This window comes from Macadamia integrifolia, chromosome 11 (assembly GCF_013358625.1).
Source record: "Macadamia integrifolia cultivar HAES 741 chromosome 11, SCU_Mint_v3, whole genome shotgun sequence".
Classification (NCBI taxonomy): domain Eukaryota; kingdom Viridiplantae; phylum Streptophyta; class Magnoliopsida; order Proteales; family Proteaceae; genus Macadamia; species Macadamia integrifolia.
In genome coordinates this window covers 32,009,136-32,033,570 of record NC_056567.1, presented here as the reverse complement: position 1 = coordinate 32,033,570, position 24,435 = coordinate 32,009,136, and the positions used below count along the sequence as shown (strand labels likewise).

Sequence of the window (24,435 nt, the reverse complement as noted above, 5' to 3'; positions counted from 1 at the left end):
CTCAAAGATCAAGGACTTCCATTAACTGTTATAGCTTACTTTGGCGCAACGATTTCTTCACTTGATCAACTTTCCGACGGTTCTGGAGCTTCTGATCCTGTAATCACAGCTCTTCTTACCCTTTTATCAATGAATTCTTCCAAGGGTTTCAGTAGCAGTTTTAAGAAAGAAGAGACATTTTGTTTCAGAACCGATGGTTCGAGTCCTTCGCTCTGAATCCTTGACTATGGGAGCTGCGATGTCGGGATTGAAGTGTATTTCGCAATTGCTTCTTGTCAGTGATAAGGCTAGCTGGTTGGAGATTTCTAAACTTTATTATCTTCTTTTGAGCTTCGTCACCCATTCTGACAATAAGGTAAATTTTAGAATTTACAGTTTGCATAAATCTTTTATTTTCATTTCTTCCCGTAACAACCAACGAGATAAAACTTGAATAAGCTGGAATATGAATTTATTTTTTCCTTTTCTTCCATATTACAATATTATATAATTGACATTGCTGCATTTTAAGCTAATGCTTTGCATAATCTATCCATAGTCCGTTGGAAGCTAAAGTTCTCTTGGTGGGTGTTAAGTATTAATACTTTTTTAAAACTGAGTCCTTTAAATCAATTTTCTTCAATCTAGGAAACTTTATGTCTGTGTAGTTTCAGTATACATTTCCAATTACTTGTTTAGTTGTACAACTTAGTTAACTCTAGTCTACTGGTCCACCCTTGTGTATCTCATGGAGTTAGAAAATTTATTTTTGTACCTTGTCAGCTAAGCATAAAAATTACATGGAATAACATGATCAGCTTGATTTTCAAGGGTCAGGGGTGCTGTCACCTGCCAGTGAAGGAATCACTAACATCTTTGAAAAATTTCTCCTACTTGCTGGTAGATCAAATTCTAATGCTTCAGAAAGGCCCAAAGGAGCACAAGAGGTTTTACATATTCTGTATGCTTTGAAAGACTGCCTACCTCTAATGTCGATGAAGTTCACAACAAGCATCCTAAAAATTTACTTTAAGTCTCTATTGGAAGTGCGACAACCCATTGTTACTAGGCGAATAACAGAATGTTTGCATGCACTTTGTCTCTTTCCAACTTCAGAAGTTTTTCCTGAAGCTCTGCTAGATCTGTTGTGCCCTCTTGCATCATCTATCTCTACCAATGAGAAGTCTGTAGATTGCATGACCTTCACTGCACGCTTACTAGATGTTGGCATGCGAAAAGTTTATGGCTTGAACAGGAAACTCTGCGTGGTTGAGCTCCCTCTTGTGTTCAATGCACTTGGAGGTTTGTGATTTCCCTTTTCCTTATTGATATGAATGCATGTTTTCTTGAAGTTCTTAAAATTATGTAGGGTGAAAAACATTTCCCTATTTCAAGTTCGAATCCATCTTTGTTATGGAAAAAAAAAAGAGAGAATTAAATGTGGACAAACTTTGGTCAAAATCAATGCAATATTTGATTGAGTGGGACTAGTATTGTAATATGATAGAATTGACTGAAGTCTTGAAATCCACTACATTCAAAACTGATTTTATTGAAATATTTTAAAGTTTTAGATATGACAAAATCTGTGGAGAATTTGGAACTACTTGAAGGCAACATTATACACCCTTTGTACTTAGTAAATCAGTGTTGGATATCTGTCTTGACAGAAATTTTGGCATGTGATCATAAGGAGGCTTGGTTTGCAGCCATGGAAGCATTTAAGAGTCTAATTGTTGCGTGTATTGATGAAAGATTGATCAAGCAAGGGGTGGATCAGATTATGGTGAATGCTGAAATTGATGTTAGAAGGTCGCAGCCAACTATCATAGAAAAAATATGTGCCACTGTTGAGAGTTTACTTGGTTACAAGTACATTGCAGTTTGGGACATGGTGTTTCAGGTTGTTTCAACAATGTTTGATAAACTAGGTATTTCTTTTGTTTCCAAGTCCTTTGGAGTATATTTCATTTCTTTTCTAGGGTTCTTTTCTTCCTGGATGTATAATAAGCAAGTATTTTTTGACCTTCAAGCAAAACACTGTGACATGCTTAAACAGTTACACTTAATGCTTTTTTTTTGTATTCATGAATGTTGAATCATTGCAGTCTGCTACAGTATATATTTCTTATCCCAACACCTGGACATCCTGGCGCTCTTGTTGGGGTCAAGGCAACTGTCACCTTAGTGTGAGGTGCTGGCTTGGGTAGTCTGACACTTGATTTGGATGCTTTGGCTAGTCTAGCATTTGGTCCGACGCTTAAAATGGCATTTGGTCCCGCACTTAAAATTATTAAATAATCAAATATCCTCTATTTGAGTTCAATAAAAATAGTTTCAAAATCAAATTTAAAAAGGATAAAAAGTCAACCCCCAGTCCAAGAACAAAAACTAGATTTTTGGCTGTAGGGTGATTTTCAACTTTCAAATACTGGGGTTTTTCTCAATTTTGAAAATCTCATAAATCTTATCATGGAAAAACATTGTTAAAAACCAAAATGTCCATAAAATTATTTTCATTTGGGTGATATTAACAGTATTACCGCATTTTAAAATAAGTTTGAATGGAACATTACTCTGTCACTAATACATAGATTTAAGTAATCTTAGACTTGGTTTGAAGCTTGTTTTGTGCTCTACCTAATACAAAAAGTCTCATGTAAAAATAAAATCATTTGATCACTCAAACTTATTAGAGAATAAAATTATTTCTCCATTTGTAGATTTTTAATGACTTGATGCGACTTAATATTAATTTATGATGACTTGATGTGGCTTAGTGATGATTTTTGATGACTTGATGTTGGTTAATGTTGATTTTTTATGATACAAGTTATATGTAGTATACTAAATAATGTTAGAAAAGAGGGGTCATAAAAAATAACACTTCGGCGCCTTGTCGCCTAAACTCTTAGGCACCCCTCCACTACCTTGGTTTGCCTTGACGCCTTGCTATGCTTATGCGAAAGGGAACGCTAACTACTCCTGTTCCGTATGCCTCTCACAGGGCCCTGTGAAATGACCCCCTCCCCCCCCCCTGTGAGCTCTCTGGTGGATACCCATTGCACTCCCCATTAAGGGGGGGGGGGGCATAGGGAACACGACTGGTTACCATTCTTTCTCCCATTTCTTATTTACTGGTGATTGCTAGAGTGGATATAATGAATACTAAACTTGAGCTTGGAAAATCAAACAAAAGTAGTTTAGCTTGAAGAAGATCTCATAGAATATATGAATAAGAAGTTGAAACAGTGAACAATTAGTAACTTCAGCAATTTATATGAGATGGGTCTGAAACTGTAATCAGTGGACCAGCTCTGTAGGAAGAAACTAGTCTATAAAATCTGGCTTGAATCTGAGATCAAATCCATAGTTATCATGGATTTTAGGTGACCCAAGGAGTTGGAGAGGTCCTGGATGCAAGGAGACCAGGGCACCCTCCTAGGTGACCAAGGTGGCAAGGGCACCGAAGGTGCCTGGATGCCTAACTCATCGTCTATGAATCTATGATCAAAGCAATTAATTTCAAAACAAAATTAAAATATTGAACAGAAACAGTATAACCTCAGGTGTGTGTGTTCAGAATTGACTTATAGCTTGGTAGATAGAAGAACAAATAGAAGAATAAAAGTGGCTAGGAATCCACCAAAGCTTGTGAAGAGAATCCATTCTCCCACTAAGGAATCTACTTTATTCTTCATTTGGAATCCACTACTTGCACCTAGAATCTATTAGTTAAACACCATTGAATTTATAGGGTTACTACTGAATCAACAACGCATAATTCAGGAAGAAATATATAGTCTTACTTCTTCAGTTCGTTGTGAGGGTCTATGGCCAGTACATATATTTTTAGCTAACGCATAAGCCTGTGATTGGCTTAGGAGAGAGCTTACATCATACAATCAATAGGAAATAAGAGTTTCCATCATTCAACTAATAGGAAAGCTCTAATCTAATCTAATACATCAACGACCAATAAGAAAAGAGAAGCCACTTCAGATTAGAATGAAATATCCCAATCCAAAATTTTCTTTACAATTAAAAAAAGAAAGTAACTCTAGAAGACCCCACAACTTGGACTTCCTATATTAATTGCAGGATGTCATATCACATCTAAGACCCTGTTTGGCAACATTCCTACGGAATGTTTCTCATGTTCTTTTGTTACACGAGAACAAAAAACAATCTACAGAAACAAAATGAAAATTGTTTATTTGTTATGATGCATTTAAAGGAAAAAAAATGCAGAACTCTTTCATCTCCCGATCTCTCTCATCTCCCCTTCTTCCCCACCCCCGCCCTATAACTCCCACCTTTGCCCGCCCTCTCTGATCTCTCCTTGACCGAACCCATGGCTTAAAGTATCGGTGCATATCATATCGGTCGGTATCAATATTATACATATATTTTTAATAATTTTTTTGAGTGCTGATGAGCATCATATGATACTCTCCGATATTCATTGATATGTATCGATACTCTCGTTAATGACATACAATTGAGCCTAGAACAATTGAATTACATGTGTATCGGTTCATATCGAACTGTACCGATCCAATACTTATCAATACTCACCGATACTCATCAATACTCACTGATACTTGAGATACGTATTTATAGAACCTATTTTAATTTTGAAATAGAGCTTCTTTCTTCTAGCTGGCAATACTTTATTTTCAAAAATTTGATGCGCAACTGCACTTACCCAACATGTTTCACAATTTTGATTTACCATTCTTTCATATCTCCCTATCATGAATTCTGGCATCTTCATGTTGATCATCTGCTCTAGATAAGCATCTTCTGTTTGATTTCTCCATTCTATTTAATTCTTAATTTCTATAAGAATCATGATGACAACTAGTGTCATCATTTCCATTTAATGTTATTTGCCCTTACAACAAGCCAAGCATGTTGATCCTTCCATGAAATTGAGCGTTGTATCTCATGTCATGATTGCTCAAGTTGAGTTTGTAACGTGATGCACAAGAAAATGCATAGAGCACATATGGGAACTATCTAGTCAGGGACTAGGAGCAAGTGTAGGAAGCATCTATATTACTCGACTAACCAGAAATTTTCCAGCATGGTAACATATCTATTATGTCTTTCACCATTGTCTTTCCTAGCACTTCTACCATTATCTTTACCTAACTATTTTATGTCTTTCTTAACAAAAGATATTTTGAGATGCACCCTTCAATGGTATGATCTCTCTATTGAATTTTGATCTCTTCTTAAAAGAAGGTAGTCAGAGGTGCATCTCTCTATTCTCCCTCTCTCTCGTTGTGCATATGGTACCCTTCCTAGGAAACACTTCAACTTCACAAGATCAAATAATTAAGTTTAATGTGATCCTGGCCTTGTGAGCATGTGGCACAATTTTACAGGTGGTCTACATTTACAACTTTAGTATAAATGATCAGAAATTGATCCAGTTATTGCAATCCCTTTTTCAGTGTTCTAGTCGTATTTTTTATGAGTAACTGGATGGCAAGATCAAACAATTAAGTTTGTTTTACATCTTTTTTTGCTATGTTTGAGTAGATTTAAGTAAAATAAACTAAAACATTGCATCAAACATGAATTATTGTATCAATTTGTTCATCGATTTTAAAATTTCTTAGAAAGTCGACAATAGACTATTACTACGGGCCCGTTTAATAACGTTTCAAGAAACGCGTTTTTGCCGTTTCTGTTTCCAGAAACAGTAGAAACGAAGTAAAAAGCGTTTGATAAAACTGTTTTGTTTCACTTATTTTCAGAAATAGAAATATAAATTTTTACTTATTTATGGTTCAAGAAACGACCCAGGCGAAACAAGTTGAACTTGTTTCTCCGTTTCTGGAAACGACTTGTCGTCATTCTTTCATTGGTTACTATCGACTTCTAAAAACATGACTTATCAAACACCTTCAATTCCGTTTCTGTTTCTAGAAACGGAAATTTATGATTCTGCCGTTTCTTGAAACAGAAACGACAGAAATGTTATCAAACGGGCCCTACATGTAAGAAACCTCATCATTTATAAAAAATTCAATTGAATGCACTTGTCTCTCAATATGGTGTTCTCTATTTTAGTTTTTATGCATGATACATGTTATATATTGTTTTTTATACTATTTTTTAATGCAAAAGTGTATAAAAATGTGTATCTTGTCCTTTTTTGTGCATATCTTTAGTGTATCTCCGATATCAAACGATACGCTCCGATACTTATCTTAAAGTTACCTAACCGATACAACGACCGATACAGTGACTAATGCTGATACTTTTACCCTTGCCCCCACCCATCTTTGAGTTCGAGACTCTTTGTCTGCGTCTCATAGTGGCCACCATATTGAAATTTGGGATTCTGAGTAACGGTTGCATCCACGTCCTCGACCTCTCCCCACAGAACCTTCACCTCATCAACACAGAAGTAGTTTACTATTCCTGAGTTGTCAATGGCAGATGCAACCAGTATCGAACCTGTATTTCTTTGACATTTGTCACGAGTCACAACCCAAACAATTAACGACCTTTCGTTGCTATTAAATTTCTTTTGCTTGCTTCTTGTTTCTCTCTTTCCTTCTCTCTCATTCTACTACTGAAAAATACCCGGGTTGTTACTTGTTACTATTAACAGCTTTGAAAAACCTCCTCCGAAAGACGATAATCGTTGCAAAAGGTGATGGATGATCAAACCTATTAGCATTGCCATTGAGGCTGGTGGCCAATCACAGATATTGCATTGACAATTGCTTTGAGAATGTAACTGGAGCATCAGGCAAGTTTGTATGCCGTTCCTATCAGGTTGTGTACTTGAAGGACTATGTGAGCGTTATTGAACAGGGACGGGAGAATGGAAGAGAACAGAGAAGTGGTGAGTGATGGCGAGATGGGAGAGAGAAAAGAGGAGGAAAGAGAGATGTGTTTACACAATGTTACCAAACACGTTTATATCTTGCAGAAGTACTCCCCGAGAACAAAAACGAAAATACTTCTGATTCAGAAACAATTCTGCATAACGGAAACATTGTCATACATGCCCTAAGTGGTTGTCATATTGGCATTCATGCTGTTATGCTGGCTGTGATGCCACAGTTAGTTTTTAGAATGAGTTAGTACTCCTTTAACCTTGATTTTGCATCAGATAAACCTCAATCCCTTATTACTCAAAAAATAGATGGAAGCAAATAAAATGGATTGTAGAAAGTTCACACAGCAATTTCTTCTAATCTTTGGGGTTTCCAGAAAAATAGCTTCATGGGCCTTGTATGTGGCTCCTGTCCACTGGCAATGCTTATCTGCTACGTGAAAACTGATTTGACCCTCTTCACTGTTGTCTGAAGATGTTGTGATCTGAATTACTCGTCAATTTTTGTGGTCCAGTTTAACCATTTGGCCCATCATATACTGAACTTTTGACTTGTATTTCAACACTCGAGTTGATGCAGAATCTTAGTTCCTGTGACAGCATCACAGAAGAAAGAAGTCATCACAATCATCACTGCCATCATAGCCAGCATGACAAAAAATCTGGCTATCATGACACAGCCTGTGGTTACTCTTCCTGTCAAATTCTGCTTCTGTGATAAGGTTCCAGATTAAAGAAGGAATCTTCTCTTCATAGCAGTCCAAGTAGGGTGGTCTTTTGGCAGCTTATTTCTTTAATTTTTATTGTAATATTTATCTTTAATAGCCTCTTTTGCGAAGCAGGGAGTAAGGCTGCGTACATTTGCATAAGGCTGTGTACATTTGCCCCTCCCAGACCCTACATTAGCAAGGAGCCTTGCGCACTGGGTTGCTCTATTCTTTTTTTTTTTTAAAATCGTTAACTAGGCTGGGTTAGAGTATCATTTTATTCCAGTCCTATCAGCTGTGTTTCTTATTGGTTGTTAAGTCTTTGGGTTAGATTAGGCCTCTTCCATAACTAGTCAATTGGAAGTAAGGTTCTAAAACTCGGGATCGGTCTTCACCAATGCAGATCTGGATTGGCATAGATCGGTCAGATTTACCTTTGGTTTTAATAAAAATTGAATTTTTAGAACCATGATTAGAAGTGGATTGTATCCATTTTTAATATTTCATTTTCCTTAACTATGCAGGTTTACTATTCCTTAGTTTAACATGATTGGGTCTAGAAGAGTGGCCATAAATTAGTGTAAGGCCATCAGGCCACCCTACTATTTAAAATGGTAAAGGTTTCACTTTCTGATATTGTTTTGTGGATTCAATACTAACTTTTTCGATTCAGTGGTGTTTACCTAGTAGATTCTGGGTGGGGCTTTAGAGGATTCATAGCCTGGGATTTAGGTTGTGGGGGGGATTTTCAACTTTCAAATGCTAGTGTTTTTCTCAAAAAAAAAAAAAATTTCATAAATCTTATTGTAATAGAACATCACTAAAACCAAAAGAGTGGTAAAATAATATTTGTTTTGGTGTCTAAAATTTTATTTCCATTCATGCACAAAGAAAAAAAAAAGAGAGAGAAAAAAAAAATTTAACTGGAACATAACTCCTTCAGTATAAATCAAATTTAAGTAATTTTAGATTTGTTAGAAGCTGGTTTTGTGCTCTACCTAATACAAAAATTTCATGTAGAAATAAAATCTTTTGACCAGTCAAACTTTTAGAGTACAAAAACATTTTTCTAAATATTGATTTTTTATGGCTGTATGTGACTTAATGTTGATTTTTGATTACTTGATATAGCTTAATGTTGGTTTTTAATGACTTGATGTGGCTTAAAATGTTGATTTTTGATGATACAAGGGATATGTAACATACTAAATAATGTTAGGCTTGACATCCTTCGTCTTGCAAGTGAGGGTCAGCCTCTTCAGGTGTTCAGTCCCTTCGCCGTTCCCGATTGCCTCTAAGGGCTGGCCCCCTCTTTTCCTGGTGACCCCTTCCATTTCTCTGGCAATTGTTTTGCTGGTCATTGTCGTCTTGGGCGTCTTTCTTTTCGAGGTCTACAAACCGACCTAGATTTTCTCTTCGGATCATACTCTCTATTTCACCCTTCAAGTGCTAGCACTCTTCGATGTCGTGGCCATGGTCCTTGTGGAAATGACAATATTTTTCCATGTTACATCTTTCGGGATGTCGCCCCATCTTCCCTAGCCACTTTAGGGCTCTGGCATCCGAGGAGTCTTTTATCTGCATCAACACATCCGTCCTTGTCCAGTTTAGGGGTACGTACCTTTCAAACTTCCTTGGTGGACTGGGTGCCCGATCACGTTAAGATTTTCATCTCTTGCCCTTGGAAGGCTTATTCTCCCCTCTTGTAGTCCTTTTCTTCCCTGCTTTCCCTTTGGCTTCTTCGTCAGCCTGAAGGGTTTCTTCCATCTGAATGTATTTATCGCACCAAGCCTTCAACTCAGCCAGGTTCCTCGGTGTATGCTTTGCTAGAGATCTTTTTAGTTCTTTGTCTTTGACACCTCCCAAAAGGGCCGTGAACTCTTCCTTCGGGTCTAACCCTTTGATCGTGATCTTCTCCTACTGGAAGTGTTTCATATAATTTCGCAGCGACTCCCCTCATACTGCTTGTTGTGGGTTAGGTTCAATGTAGTTTTTTGAAGGGGTTGGCTACTGGAGAATCCCTTCACGAAGAAGTAGCTTAGGTCACTGAAGCTGTGAATTGACTTCGTTGGTAGGCGATTGTACCATAGCCTTACCACCCCTCTAAACGTCAAATGTAAGACGTGGCACATGATGTTTTTCGAGACTCAGTGGAATTGCATTGCGACTGAAGCCATCCAAGTGATCGATGGGGTCCCCAGACCTGTCATACGTGTCGTGCTTAGGCAGGCGAAACTCAACCGAGAGCGGATCTCTCATGACTTCATTAGCTAAAGCCGTGTCATTAGTGAGGTCCGGCTAGCGAGTGCTTGCCTGGTTTTCTGCCACCTTTCGGATTTCGTCCTTCAGGTCAAGAATCATCTGCTTCAACCCTAGGTCTTTATGTCTCTGACCGTCTCCTTAACGTGGCTCTTCATCCCTAGCACCCATAGCGCCACGTCCTTTCTTTGGGTGCGGGGCATTCCCTAGCCACGCGATTTTGAGGATTTCGGCCAGATCTTATCCACCCTGAGCTACTTCAGTCCTCGTCTTGAACTCGCTCTGGCTGAAAATGGGAACCTCTTGCAGCTCCATTAGTCCTCATCGTTTCGGCCATCTGGTCGTATCTCTCCTGGAGGGCATCAAACTGCTCCTTGGTTACATATTCTTGCGCCCTAGGAGGGCTAGGAGGGAAAGGGGGATTACTGTCTCTACGCACTGAATGTCCGACCGAATGCTAGTCCCTCGTGGGACCTTCTCGACTGCTGTTCCTTCGTTCTTCGCTAGTGTCCGTCGGAGGAAGTAGAGGTTCTGAAGGGTCCTCCGTACTCATATTTCTACTCGACGCTGTTTTTGTTTTCTTGCCATTGTAGGTTTTCTCCACAATTACTCTGTCGTTCCCATGGATGACGCCAATCTGTTGCTGCTAAGAATCCGTACAAGGTTGAGCACCGATCCTCTATAAGCACATAAGGCAGAGGCCTGGAGGTGGCTCCCGGATTAGTCCTCCGATGCCCAAGTCAGAAGCCCATGCAATAGAGTAATCAGTAAAGTAATGGTGCAAATGTGTGTACTTACCCGGCTCTATTTTGTAGGTCTCCTCATATAGTAATATCCCTAATAGACTCCTGATGCGAAAAAATTTGACCGGACTATCTCTCTTGCAGTTCCTGGAGCTTTGGCTGACCTACACAGAAGAGATGACAAGGAGAGACGGGCTGACCCGACGGGGGACTTTCCGTTGCCTAAGTTAGACCTTTCCACAACAGATGCTCAAGAGAGCTTTACAGTATGAGAAGTGAGTAATCGATCCTTTGTGATGGAGGCTTACCTTGGTATTTATAGGCTGCTCATGGAGGGCAAGTGGGAGACGATTGTGAAGAGTCCTACTTAGGCGTGGAGTCCTCAATGGAGTAGCTCGGTGATTTTAGGAATATTCCTGGAATATTCCCCTCTTAACTAGGAGAGATCAACCGTGTGACATCATGATGACGTGTAGTGGATAGACTCCTAACCTCCGGAATAGATTACGTTCCTTGAATGTAGGGGTGGACGGAAATACGTTTCTGGAATCCTTGTTGTTGACGTCGGGCCGAGGTGGCAGCTCGGCCAGATGAGGCCAAGGTAACAGCACGGTCCGATGGACGCCGATGCAACAGCATGGCCTAATTGGTGCCGAGGTGGAGCACGGCATGATTGAGGCCGAGGTGGAGCACGGCCTGATGGAGGCCGACGTGGAGCACGGATTGACGGAGACCGAGGCAGTAGCACGACCTAATGGATGCCGAGGAAGTAGCAAGGCATATTGGAGGCCGAGGCAGTAGCACGGCCTGATGGAGGCCGAGGTGGAGCACGGCCTAATTGGGGCCGAGGTGGAGCACGGCCTGATTGGTGCTGAGGTGCAGCACGGCATGATTCAGGCCGAGGTTGAGCACGACCTGATTGGTGTCGAGGTGGAGCACGGCATTATTGAGGCCGAGGTGGAGCACGGCCTGATGGAGGCCGACGTGGAGCACTGCCTGATGGAGACCGAGGCAGTAGCATGGCCTAATGGATGCCGAGGCAGTAGCACGGCATATTGGAGGCCGAGGCAGTAGGACGAAATGATGGAGGCCGAGGTGGAGCACGGCCTGTTGGATGCCGAGGCAATAGCACGACATAATTGAGGCCGAGGTGGAGCACGGCCTGATTGGTGCCGAGGTGCAGCACGACATGATTGAGGCCGAGATTGAGCACGGCCTGATTGGTGCCGAGGTGGAGCACGGCATGATTGAGGCCGAGGTGGAGCATGGCCTGATTGGTGCCGAGGTGGACCACGACATGATTGAGGCCGAGGTGGCAGTACGGCCTAATGGATGCCGAGGCACTTAGCACGGCCTGTTGGAGGCCAAGACAATAGCACGGCCTAATGGATGCCGAGGCAGTAGCACGGCATATTGGAGGCCGAGGCAGTAGCACGGGCTGATGGAGGCCGAGGTGGAGCACGGATTGTTGGATGCTGAGGCAATAGCACGGCATGATTGAGGCCGAGGTGGAGCACGGCCTGATTGGTGCCGAGGTGCAAAACGACCTGATGGAGGCCGAGGTGGAGCACGGCCTGTTGGGTGCCGAAGCAACAACACGGCCTAATTGGTGCCGAGGTGGAGCACGGCCTGATTGAGGCCGAGGTGGAGCACGGCCTGGTTGGTGCCGAAGTGGGTACATGCTTTAGCCGTGCTGAGGAAAGTGACATATTTTGCGTCATCACCAGCCCCCCGCTCTAGCAGTTCGAGTCGACCTGCTAGAGCATTTAATCTGATTCGAGATGCACCGCCTCACTTTCTCAGCCGAGGCTGTTCAACAGTTCGAGGACATGGCTATCGCTTGGTTAAGGGCAATGGAAGCAAAGCGCTTTCACGGGGGTCGAGAAGAAATGGCCCTAGGTGGCTGATCCCTTACCCTAACAAGGAGTTGTTGGATGACGTTAGCATTTCTTCGTTTAAGGGCGGCTCAGACGATGTCATCTTGTTACTTCAGGATAAGATGCTCGGCTATGATCCGACAGACTATGAGCGGCGTGTTCCCGTCCATGCTACTCTGGTACAGCCCTGCGGCTCAATCGATGTTGGTGAAGAAGTGATCCGACCCTATGGATTTTCTTGTGCTGAGCTAGGCTCGTGGATCAGCCCCCCGGAGATTAGCCTCATATATATAGATCCATATTTATGTAGATGTCTCCCTCGGTAAAATGTATTTTGAGCGCTCGTGGATTAGCCCCCGAGCTCGGTCTAGTTGCTGCCGAGCTAGATCGCTGTCTTTGTGCCTCATTGGTTAAGGTCTTTGAGTCACCAGACTAGGGTCACTTCCTGCGGTGCCGAGCTTGGGCTCGGTCTTATTTGCCGCCGAGCTGGGGCCCAGTCTTTGTGCTTCATTGGTTAAGGTCCTTGGGTCGCCAGACTAGGGCCTGGTCTTGTGGTGCCGAGCTAGAGCCCGGTCTTTGTGCCTCATTGGTTAAGGTTTTTGAGTCGCCAGACTAGGGTCTGGTCTTATGGCGCCGAGCTAGAGCTCGGTCTTATTTGCTGCCGAGCTGGGGCCCGATCTTTGTGCCTCATTGGTTAAGGTCTTTGGGTCGCCAGACTAGGGCCTGGTCTTGTGGTGCCGAGCTAGAGCCCGGTCTTTATGCCTCATTGGTTAAGGTCTTTGAGTCGCCAGACTAGGGTCTGGTCTTGTGGCGCCGAGCTAGAGCTCGGTCTTAGTATTGCCGAGCTAGGGCCCGGTCTTTGTGCCTCATTGGTTAAGGTCTTTGAGTTGCCAGACTAGGTATGGTCTTGTGGTGCCGAGCTAGAGCCCGGTCCTTGTGCCTCATTGGTTAAGGTCTTTGAGTCGCCAGACTAGGGTCTGGTCTTGTGGCGCCGAGCTAGAGCTCGGGCTTAGATGTGCCGAGCTAGAGCTCGGACTTCGAATTGCCGAGCGAAGGCCCATTCTTAGAAGAGTCAAATATTTGCGAGAAGCTTCGTAGTATATTGATGTGTGGCATGCCCTTGGGACAAACACATTGCTTCAAAATAGAAACTATTCTGCTAATCTATTCTGCTCCTTGATAAAAATTAAATAACTGCTAAGCAAAATCCCTGAATGTGATTTCAATGCAATCTACTGAAGAAATGCAATCTACTGAAGAAAACTGTCTATTGGAAATTTTTTTTGAGATTTTCAACATTCCATGCCCTTGGTATAGTTGTGCCCCCCTGAGTCTGCAAATGGTATGTGCCAGGGCGTACCACTTTGGAGACTATGTAAGGGCCTTCCCAGTTCGCGCTGAGCTTTCCTTCACTTCTTGGGTCCGCCGCTGCTGCTTTCCTCAGCACCAAGTCCCCAACTACGAATCCCCGTGGCTTGACCCTCCTATTGTGGTATTGCCGGACTTTCTGCTTATAGGTTTCATTTCGAATAAGTGCTTCTTCCCGAACTTCGTCTATGAAGTCAGCGTTTGCTTGGAGCCCGGCTTCGTTCTGTGAGGCTTCAAACACTGCTGATCGGAACGAGGCTTGTCCACAGGGGTTAATGCTTCAGTTCCGTATGTTAGTCGGAACGGTGTCTCTCCTGTGGGTGTCCGAGCTGAAGTGCGATAAGCCCAGAGTACACTGAGTAGCTGATCTGCCCAGTTCTTCTTCTCCCAGTCCAGCCTCTTCTTTATTCCATCTAGAAGTGTGTGGTTGGCCTTTTCCGCCTGACCATTCGACTGCGGGTGTGCTACAGCGGTGTTTCGAAAATCAATATTGAAGTTGCTGCAGAAGTGTCTGAATTTTTGATTGTCAAATTGTCGACCATTATCCGTGACCAGCACCTTTGGAACACCATAGCAGAATATGACGTCGTCCCTAACGAACTTCTCTGCTGCCTGCTCTGTGATTCTGGCCAGGGGACGTGCTTCCACCCATTTAGTGAAGTAGTCAATAGCAACAATCAAGAATTGAACACCCCCTTTTCCCTTCTTGAACTGTCCTAGAATATCCACTCCCCACATTGCAAACGGGATCGAGCATATCACTAAACTGAGTTCTGTAGCAGGGACGTGAGGTATTGGGGCGTGTACCTGACACTTGAAGCACCGCTGTACGAACTTCATTGCGTCTCTTTGCATGTTTGGCCAGTAGAATCCTTGGCGTAGTACCTTGTAGGCCAGTGCTCTACCCCCGATGTGTCCCCCACAAATCCCCTCGTGGACTTCACGAAGTGTCTCCTCAGCTCGGCTCGGGGGCAGGCACTTCAGCAGGGGCCAGGATATCGCCCTTTTGTAAAGTACTCCACCATGAAGGGTGTATTTGGCTGCTCTCCTTTTAACTGCCCTTGCTTCTGTTTGATCTCCCGGGAGATGCCCGTCACGTAAATAGACCACGATGGGATCCATCCAGCTCAGCTCGACCCTTTGAGTAATGCTGCACAGTAATTCTTGTTCATAGCTTGGTTGGTCTAGCACTTCAAAATATACAGAGCTTGCGTAGTCAGCGAAGTCTGCAGTAGCTAGTTTGGAGAGGGCATCTGCCAAAGCATTTTCTTGCAGCGGGATCTATACCATCGTGAACGTGCCAAAGCTGCGCACCAGACGACGTACTTCCTTCAAATACATGGTCATTCTTTCTTCTTTGGCCTCGTATTGGCCATTGACTTGGTTCACGATTAATTGGGAGTCACTATGAGCGACCAGGTCGTCTGTCATCACCGCCTTTGCCAGTTTGATTCCTGCAATCAGCGCTTCATACTCTGCTTCATTGTTTGTTGTGGGAAATGCAAACCTAAGGGCATAATGTATCATGAACTCTTCAGGGCTTTTCAGCACAAGCCCAGCGCCGCTCCGTGCTGTGGTGCTGGATCCATCAACAAAGAGCACCCATTTTCTGTTCGGCTCGGCCTCAGGATCTCCCGCTTCTTCGGCTTGGGTACATTCTACCAAAAAGTCAGCCAGCGCCTGGCCCTTCATCGTGCTTCTTGGTCGGAATTCAATATTGTGCTCACTCAACTCGACAGCCCAACTTACCATACGTCCTGCTACGCTGGGGCTGTGAAGTGACTTTCTCAGCAGTTGATCAGTTAGTACAGCAATGGCGTGTGCTTGGAAGTAGGGCCTCAGCTTTTTGGCTGTCACGACCAGTGCCAGTGCAAGCTTCTCAATCTTTCGGTACCTTGTCTCTGCTTCCAGGAGCACATGACTCACATAGTAGATGGGCCTCTGGGTCTTTGTCTCTTCTCTGACAAGGACTGCACTGACGGCCATGGCTGAGGTAGCGAGATAAAGCTGTAGTTCTTCCCCAGGCTCAGGTCTGCTCAGTAGAGGGGGCCGGGCTAGGCAGGCCTTGATCTCCTCGAAATTTGCTTCGCATTCTTCTGTCCAGCGAAATTGCTGTTGGCCTTTTCCTCCTTTTAGCAGCTTGAAAAATGGAAGGCACCTATCGCCAGCTCAGGACAAGAACCTGCTAAGAGCAGCCAGGCAGCCGGTCAGTTTCTGCACTTCGCCAATGTTTCTTGGTGCACGCATCTCGTGAATGGCCTCAATTTTTGAGGGGTTTGCTTCTATCCCCCTTTGCGACACTAGAAAGCCCAAGAATTTCCCAGAGGTTACTCCAAATGCACACTTGGTGGGATTTAGTCTCATTTGGTTCTTTCGCAGGACACCGAAAGCCTCCTTCAGGTCTAGCACATGATCAGTGCCTTTGTTGCTCTTGACCAGCATATCATCAACGTAAACTTTCATATTTCTATTGATCTGGTTTCGGAACATCGTATTCACCATCCTCTGGTAAGTGGCTCCGACATTCTTTAGGCCAAAAGGCATTGCAGTGTAGCAATAGTTGCCCTGAGTGGTGAGGAAAGCGGTTTTCTCCTCATCTTCCAGCTTCATCTTTATCTGGTTGTAGCCGGAATATGCATCCATGAAGGTCAGCATCTCATGGCCAGCAGTTGAGTCTATGAGGGAGTCAATCCGGGGCAAAGGGTAGCAGTCTTTAGGGTAAGCCTTGTTCAGGTCGGAGTAGTCAACGCATATCCTCCACTTCCCGTTGGACTTCGGAACCATGACCACATTGGCTAACCAGGTCGGGTACTTCACATTCCTCACAAACCTTGTGGCTAGAAGTTTGTCAACCTCCCCGTTGATGATATTGTTCCTCTCAGTCGCGAAGTTCCTGCGCTTTTGCTGGACAGGCCTGTAGCTCAGGTTGACGTCCAGACTGTGCTCGGCTACAGTCCTGGAGATTCTTGGCATATCAGAAGCTTTCCAAGCGAAAATATCAGAGTTCTCGCCGAGGAAGTTCAAGATTTCCTCGCGACGCTGGGAGCTCAGCAGCGCTCCGAGCTGAATTGTTCTGGTCGGCTCGGCCTCTGAGATAGGGATGGTAAGTAGTTGCTCCACCGGTTCGGATCGGGCCAGGAGGCTCTCATCTTGGCAATCAACAACTTCTACCATACATGCTAGCCCCGAGCATGGTTTTTTGACGGATTTTATGAAGTTGGCATAGCATTCCCAGGATTCCTTCTGGCTGGATTTGCATTCTCCGACTCCATTGCTGGTTGGGAATTTAACCTTCATGTGCCTAGTGGACACGATTGCGCCAAGGCCGTTGAGACCAGGTTGGCCAAGGATTGTATTGTAGGGTGAGGCGATCTTGGCGACCATGAAAGAGACCATGGTTGTGGCTGTCTGGGCTCCTTGTCCGATGGTTACAGGTAGGTCAACAACTCCCTCTAGCTCAGCTGGCATGCCTGAGAAACTGTACAAGGGTCCGGGCGCTAGTTTTAAGGCTCCGGTGCCAAGCCCCAGTTTTGTGAAGGCTTCATATGACATGAGGTCCACGGAGGCTCCTGTGTCCACTAGGACCCTGTGGAAGGGGTGGTTGGCCACCACTAATTGAATTACGACCGCGTCGTTGTGAGGCCAGTTCAGCTCTTCCAAATCTCTGTCAGAGAAAGTGATGGGTGGATCCGTTTTGAGGGCTTTGACAGGTTGTTCCGAGACACACACAAACCGCGCGTGTGCTTTGGCTTTTCTTACTGATTCTACAGTAGGTCCTCCATGATTGTTAGGATGGTCAGACCCACGGGCTGGTTGTCGTAAGTGACAGCTCGGTTTGTGGCTGGATCAGCAGTCGGTTCGGCCTTAGCTTGGCTCGGCTCGGCTCGGCATCTCCTCTCCTCGGCTCGGGCCAGTTCCCACCATATTTCTGCTTCAGATACTGGTTGAGGTATCTGGCCTTGATGAGCTCATCAATTTCCCTTTTCAGAGACTTACAGTCTTCAGTGTCATGTCCATGGTCTCGGTGGTATCGGCAATACCTGTTGAGGTTCCTCTCTTCTGGCTTACCTGCCATTGGCCTGGGCCAGCGAAAGTACTTCTGATTTTGGATCTCCAAGAGTAGGTTTGTTCGAGAACGATCAAGTTCATATCGCTCAAGTTCAGCTGTGTCCAGAGGCCGACCTGTTCTGTTTTTCTTCAGCTCACGAGAGTCCTCCCTATGTCTCAGAACCCTTTTCTTCTCCTTCTCTGCCTGATCAACCCTGTCAGCTATTCCTCAGGCTGCCAGAACTTCCTCCATGTTGGCGTATTGATTGCACCGTCTCAACAATGTGGGCATCGTTTTCGGTAAGTCAAGGGCTAGGGACTGAACCAGATCGGGGTGCCTTACCCCATTGCACAACGTGCTATACGCCACTCCTTCTGGAAGGTTTTTTACCTCCAATGTCGCCTTCGTGAATCGGACAAGGAATTCTCTTATTGTCTCCCTCGCCCCTTGCTTCATGTTCATCACGTTTTGCGTAGTTTGCTTCTGCTTCATACTTTCTTGGAAACGTGTGAGGAACGCTCTTGTCAGTTCTTCATAGCTGCGGATGGACCGTGGCCGTAAGTTTGACATCCAGACCAGCGCGACTCCTTTTAATGAGGTTACGAAAGCACGACAGAGAACTACTTCTGACCTACCATGCACTGCCATGGCCGAGCTGTAGTACAGTAGATGATCATAGGGATCTATGGTACCGTCATATCCGTTGAAGACAGGTATCACAAAATTTGAGGGCAGCTCGGCATCAATCAATTCGTCGGAAAGAGCATTATGGACCGGGGTTACTGTCATGTCGGTCGGGTGCTCCTGCCTTTGCATTCCCTCTACTCGCTCAGTGAGTCGCTGGATTCGGCTCTCAAGGTCAGCTCTTCTCTCCTCAGCTCGGCCATCTGTTGATCGGCATGACCCTTCTCTCCTGGGGCTTCTTCCTCGGCCTTGGTGACCCTGCCATGGTGCACCTCTGGTAGGCCTGATGGGCGTGCTCTGACCAAGATGGGGTCGATCTCGCCTAGCTTGCCTCTGGTAGTTCTCATGTTCTTCTCTGTGCGGATGAGTGCCTCTAGTGTGTCTTTGAGGCGAAGGTTGGCGTCCTCCTGCACAGTGTGGGGATCTATGAGTACCATGTGTCTCAGGACTCCGATGATGTTCAGAACGATCTGCTCTCCCGATCCAAGCAAGAGATCGAGGTGGTACAGAATGGACAGTGCGCGAAGTCCTGCCTGACCCCCTTCTTGCTGTTGATTGGGGGGTGACGCTATTTTCAGGAGATTCGTCAATCGGATTTCTGCTCGGAGTAGGTCTTTGCGGCCGAGCTGAACTAGTGCGTGGTACTGGAAGTGCGGAGCCGAACTGTCTTATGAAATCCCTCACCAGTGCGTTCGTGGCTAATACCTGCAGCTGCAAACTCTGCATCTGTTCTTCCATGTTCGGATGAGTTACCCGGGAAGATGGGACATGGCGAGATAGTTGAGGGTTCTGCTCGCACTGATCCCCCTCTCCCTGGGCAACCTGTGGATCGGGCTGGTTTACCGGGGTCCTTCTAGAGTGGTCTCTGCTGGGACGTTTTCCTGCCCTGCCACTGGTGGTGAATGGGAACGTCTAAGTGGTACTTCCCGAGTGGATCTTGCACGCGTTGTCGTTGAGGAAACGGCCTTCTCACTCCTTAATTGCATTGTTCCAAAGTGACTTTTTGTAACAGTTTCCCACGGACGGCGCCAATCTGATGCGGAAAAATTTGACTGGACTATCTCTCCTGCAGTTCCTGGAGCTTTGGCTGACCTGCACAGAAGAGATGACAAGGAGAGCCGGGCTGACCCGACGGGGGACTCTCCGATGCCTAAGTTAGACCTTTCCACAACAGATGCTCAAGAGAGCTTTACAGTATGAGAAGTGAGTAATCGATCCTTTGTGATGGAGGCTTACCTTGGTATTTATAGGCTGCTCATGGAGGGCAAGTGGGAGACGATTGTGAAGAGTCCTACTTAGGCGTGGAGTCCTCAAGGAGAGTGGCTCGGTGATTCTGGGAATATTCCTGGAATATTCCCCTCTTAACTAGGAGAGATCAACCGTGTGACGTCATGATGACGTGTAGTGGATAGACTCCTGACCTCTGGAATAGACTACGTTCCTTGAATGTAGGGGTGGACGGAAACACGTTTTTGGAATCCTTGTTGTTGACGTCGGGCCGAGGTGGCAGCTCGGCCAGATGAGGCCGAGGTAACAGCACGGCCCGATGGACGCCGATGCAACAGCACGGCCTAATTGGTGCCGAGGTGGAGCACGGCATGATTGAGGCCGAGGTGGAGCAAGGCCTAATGGAGGCCGACGTGGAGCACGGATTGACGGAGACCGAGGCAGTAGCACGGCCTAATGGATGCCGAGGAAGTAGCACGGCATATTGGAGGCCGAGGCAGTAGCACGGCCTGATGGAGGCCGAGGTGGAGCACGGCCTGTTGGATGTCGAGGAATTAGCACGGCCTAATTGGGGCCGAGGTGGAGCACGGCCTGATTGATGCTGAGGTGCAGCACGACATGATTGAGGCCAAGGTAGTAGCACGTCCTGATGGAGGCCGAGGTGGAGCACAACCTGTTGGATGCTGAGGCAATAGCACGGCCTAATTGGGGCCGAGGTGGAGCACGGCCTGATTGGTGCTGAGGTGCAGCACGACATGATTGAGCCCGAGGCAGTAGCACGGCCTGATGGAGGCCGAGGTGGAGCACGACCTATTGGATGCTGAGGCAATAGCACGGCCTAATTGGGGCCGAGGTGGAGCACGGTCTGATTGGTGCCGAGGTGCAGCACGACATGATTGAGGCCGAGGTCGAGCACGACCTGATTGGTGCCGAGGTGGAGCACAGTATGATTGAGGCCAAGGTGGAGCACGGCCTGATGGAGGCCGACGTGTAGCACGGATTGACGGAGACCGAGGCAGTAGCACGGCCTAATGGATGCCGAGGAAGTAGCACGGCATATTGGAGCCCGAGGCAGTAGCATGGCCTGATGGAGGCTGAGGTGGAGCACGACCTGTTGGATGCCGAGGCAATAGCACGGCCTAATTGGGGCCGAGGTGGAACACGACCTGATTGGTGCCGAGGTGCAGCACGGCATGATTGAGGCCAAGGTTGAGCACGACCTGATTGGTGCCGAGGTGGAGCACAGCATGATTGAGGCCGAGGTGGAGCACGGCCTGATGGAGGCCGACGTGGAGCACTGCCTGATGGAGACCGAGGCAGTAGCATGGCCTAATGGATGCCGAGGCAGTAGCACGGCATATTGGAGGCCGAGGCAGTAGCACGGCCTGATGGAGGTCGAGGTGGAGCACGGCCTGTTGGATGCCGAGGCAATAGCATGGCATGATTGAGGCCGAGGTGGAGCACGGCCTGATTGGTGCCGAGGTGCAGCACGGCATGATTGAGGTCGAGGTTGAGCACAGCCTGATTGGTGCCGAGGTGGAGCACGGCATGATTGAGGCCGAGGTGGAGCACGGCCTGATTGGTGCCGAGGTGGACCACGACATGATTGAGGCCGAGGTGGTAGTATGGCCTAATGGATGCCGAGGCACTTAGCACGGCCTGTTGGAGGCCGAGACAGTAGCACGGCCTAATGGATGCCGAGGCAGTAGCACGACATATTGGAGGCCGAGGCAGTAGCACGGCCTGATGGAGGCCGAGGTGGCAGTACGACCTAATGGATGCCGAGGCACTTAGCACGGCCTGTTGGGGGCCGAGACAGTAGCACGGCCTAATGGATGCCGAGGCAGTAGCACGGCATATTGGAGGCCGAGGCAGTAGCACGGCCTGATGGAGGCTGAGGTGGAGCACGGCCTGTTGGATGCCGAGGCAATAGTACGGCATGATTGAGGCCGAGGTAGAGCACGGCCTGATTGGTGCCGAGGTGCAGCACGGCCTGATGGAGGCCGAGGTGGAGCACGGCCTGTTGGGTGCCGAGGCAACAGCACGGCCTAATTGGTGCAGAGGTGGAGCACGGCCTGATTGAGGCCGAGGTGGAGCACGGCCTAGTTGGTGCCGAGGTGGGTACATGCTTTAGCCGTGCTGAGGAAAGTGACATATTTTGCCTCATCAACTCCTATTGGGATATGTCCCCCTTCTTCTGAAGGGATTGAGACGGTTTGTTGGAGGACTCCTCCTTGCACGCCCTATGGCTCCTCAGGGAATATTCCCTTAAGGAACGGAGTCCTATTATGACTCTACTTCTGAGGGGAAGCTAGGGTTCCTTCACGATATCCGAAGCTGAGCTGTAGATACATGGCGAGATGCCACATGTCCATGTCCGATTGGACAGTTTATTATGTGCGTATCAAGTTCTTTGTTCCATAAGTTTTACTGATTTATAAATATTCAAGAATGTTGAATCGGCAATTGGATTGGCCTCTGCCAATTTTCATTTTGATTTAACCAGAATTAAATCTGGTCCAACCTAAACCCTAAAAATCCAATATGAATCGATTGAAATAAAATTTGGAAGCGAGATTGGCGATTCGGTTTTTTTTTTTTTTTGATAGATACTACCTCAGATCTTGTTCAAAAAAAGTTTGGAGTGGAGGACATCTAGCGCTACCACGTTGTAAGACAACTAAATTAGTGGGTCCCATTGTTTTACGTTGTGGGGCCCACTATACGACATTGCATGACCACTCAATGCAGTGAGGACCATTTATTTAGTATTTTCCATAAAAGAAGTGGAATTCTTATACCAACCCATTGTTCATAATTTCCTATAACTCCAAAAATTTAAAACAAGAGTTCATACATCCCTCATTTTCATAAGAAAATTTCTAATAAATTAATTCAGTTAAAATAAAATCGTTAAATGGTGATGTCAACAATCTAATATTATCTAAATGGTCAAACTACACTTGGGGAAATAAACTTACTATTATATCCTTGACCTTGAAACTCCCAAATTGGCAAAGTCTGACCCCAAAACTCCATTTATACTCCAATTACCTACGAAAAGAGAAGACGAAGAGGAAGACGAAACAGTTGAGAAAGAAGTTTTGACCAACTACGAAAGATATCCGATTTCAGTGCCTTGATTTCCGCAGGTGATTTCTCTCTCTATCTTTCTCTCTACGTGTTGATTGTTTATCTTTGTAGATGGTGTCTGTCCTTTAGGTTTGTAATATGAAACTGAAATCGTATTTGAAATCTCAAACTTGCAAAAATCTAGGCTGCTTTGCTTGCTTAATCCGCACTTTGTGTCCGAAACGCCACTTCAAGCCCCAGCGCAACGAATACTCTTCTTCATACCCAGACACCATTGCTAACCCCTCCGATGTCATCCCGATTTCGTCAAATTTCAAGAGCTCGTGAACGATCCCCAGGTTTTGCTTACTGTTCCTTATATAAATCCCTAATGTTGTTGTATTTTATATATCCTTATTTGATTCTGGTTCTTTGCCTACATTTATCGAAGAAACTGGTTTACAAGGGGAAAGATGCAACAGAGGAATACGTGGAGACGGAATACTACAAAGATCTCAACTGCGTAGACAAGCAACACCACATGGTATGAAATTGAGTTAATGTGGGTTTGGATTCTGATTCCATCTCTAAGGTTTTCACTTCAATTCTTAATTGGCTTTATTGTTGCTTTGGCAGACTGGGACGGGATTAATTTCAAAATTTCAAGCTTCCACTACTGCTGCTGCTAGGGCTTCCTCTAAACCCTTCGAAACCCCACTGCTGCTACTGCTAGGGTTGTGGCTGAGTTGAGTGTGGTGGTATGAGCTCCCCACTGCTCCTGATACTATAGTTTTCTCTCCCCACTGCTGCTAGGGTGGCGGCTGAGCTGAGTACGGTGGTATGAACTCCCCCTTGTAAGGGTTTCCAATGATGGAAAATTTGTTTTTTTAAACATTAAGTAGAGGGGAAAAAAAGTCTTTTCACATTTTAAGTTAATGATGTTACACATTAATAGTGCGGTGGATATTATTTTTAATTTTGTGGGATCACATGAAATTATGAACATTTTTAAGGGTGGGATAAGAAAATTTCCTTAAAAGAAAACTTTTTTTTTTAAACATTGTAGTACGTATAAAAATCCTAATCTAATGGTGCATGAAATACCCAGAGACAGAGTGCACGAGAAGATGGTGATGTCTGTGCTTAAGACATTGAAGATATTGGCGTGTGTCGTCTCAATGGTCCACATATTAGTGTGTCTAAATCGAACGAGAAAGGGTTCTTTCGCCTATTTTGGTAAATCAAAACATTATGAAATGAAAAAAAAAAAAAAAAGGGACGAAATATACAAAAAAATTACTATAATTATTTCCAAGAATGTGTTAGCTATTTTAAAGTACACATTACAACCACTCCACCGCCAACTTTGTCAGGAGACCCTGCCATTCCAATGGCAATGGAAGGGACACAAGTCACAAAAGAGGAGCTTTCTCAGTCATCCGATTGATGCAGTAACTACAGAAGATGTGGACTGGGGCAACGGAGTGCCCAATAAAAGAGGAAAGGGGAGGCCCCTCGGCCCAAACACGCTCGTATGCACCAACAAGGCAACAACCCTTCAGTACGAGATAGTGCCCACTAGCGCCAAGAAAGCTCCTCTTTTGAGACT

General features: G+C 45.4%; 1 protein-coding gene and 1 long non-coding RNA gene across 2 annotated transcripts; both read left to right on the top strand.

Annotated features, from left to right (window-relative positions):
• The first annotated feature begins 809 nt into the window (after window positions 1-809).
• On the top strand, window positions 810-2,174 carry LOC122092706. The gene is made up of 2 exons (XM_042662946.1): window positions 810-1,281; window positions 1,650-2,174. The coding sequence occupies exons 1-2, from the start codon at window positions 969-971 to the stop codon at window positions 2,075-2,077; spliced, it is 741 nt and encodes a 246-aa protein (XP_042518880.1). The 5' UTR covers window positions 810-968; the 3' UTR covers window positions 2,078-2,174.
• Window positions 2,175-22,788: 20,614 nt separating this feature from the next.
• On the top strand, window positions 22,789-23,725 carry LOC122093288. The gene is made up of 4 exons (XR_006144406.1): window positions 22,789-22,906; window positions 23,032-23,185; window positions 23,278-23,370; window positions 23,463-23,725. It is a non-coding gene; the product is annotated as an uncharacterized LOC122093288 (long non-coding RNA).
• Window positions 23,726-24,435: the final 710 nt, after the last annotated feature.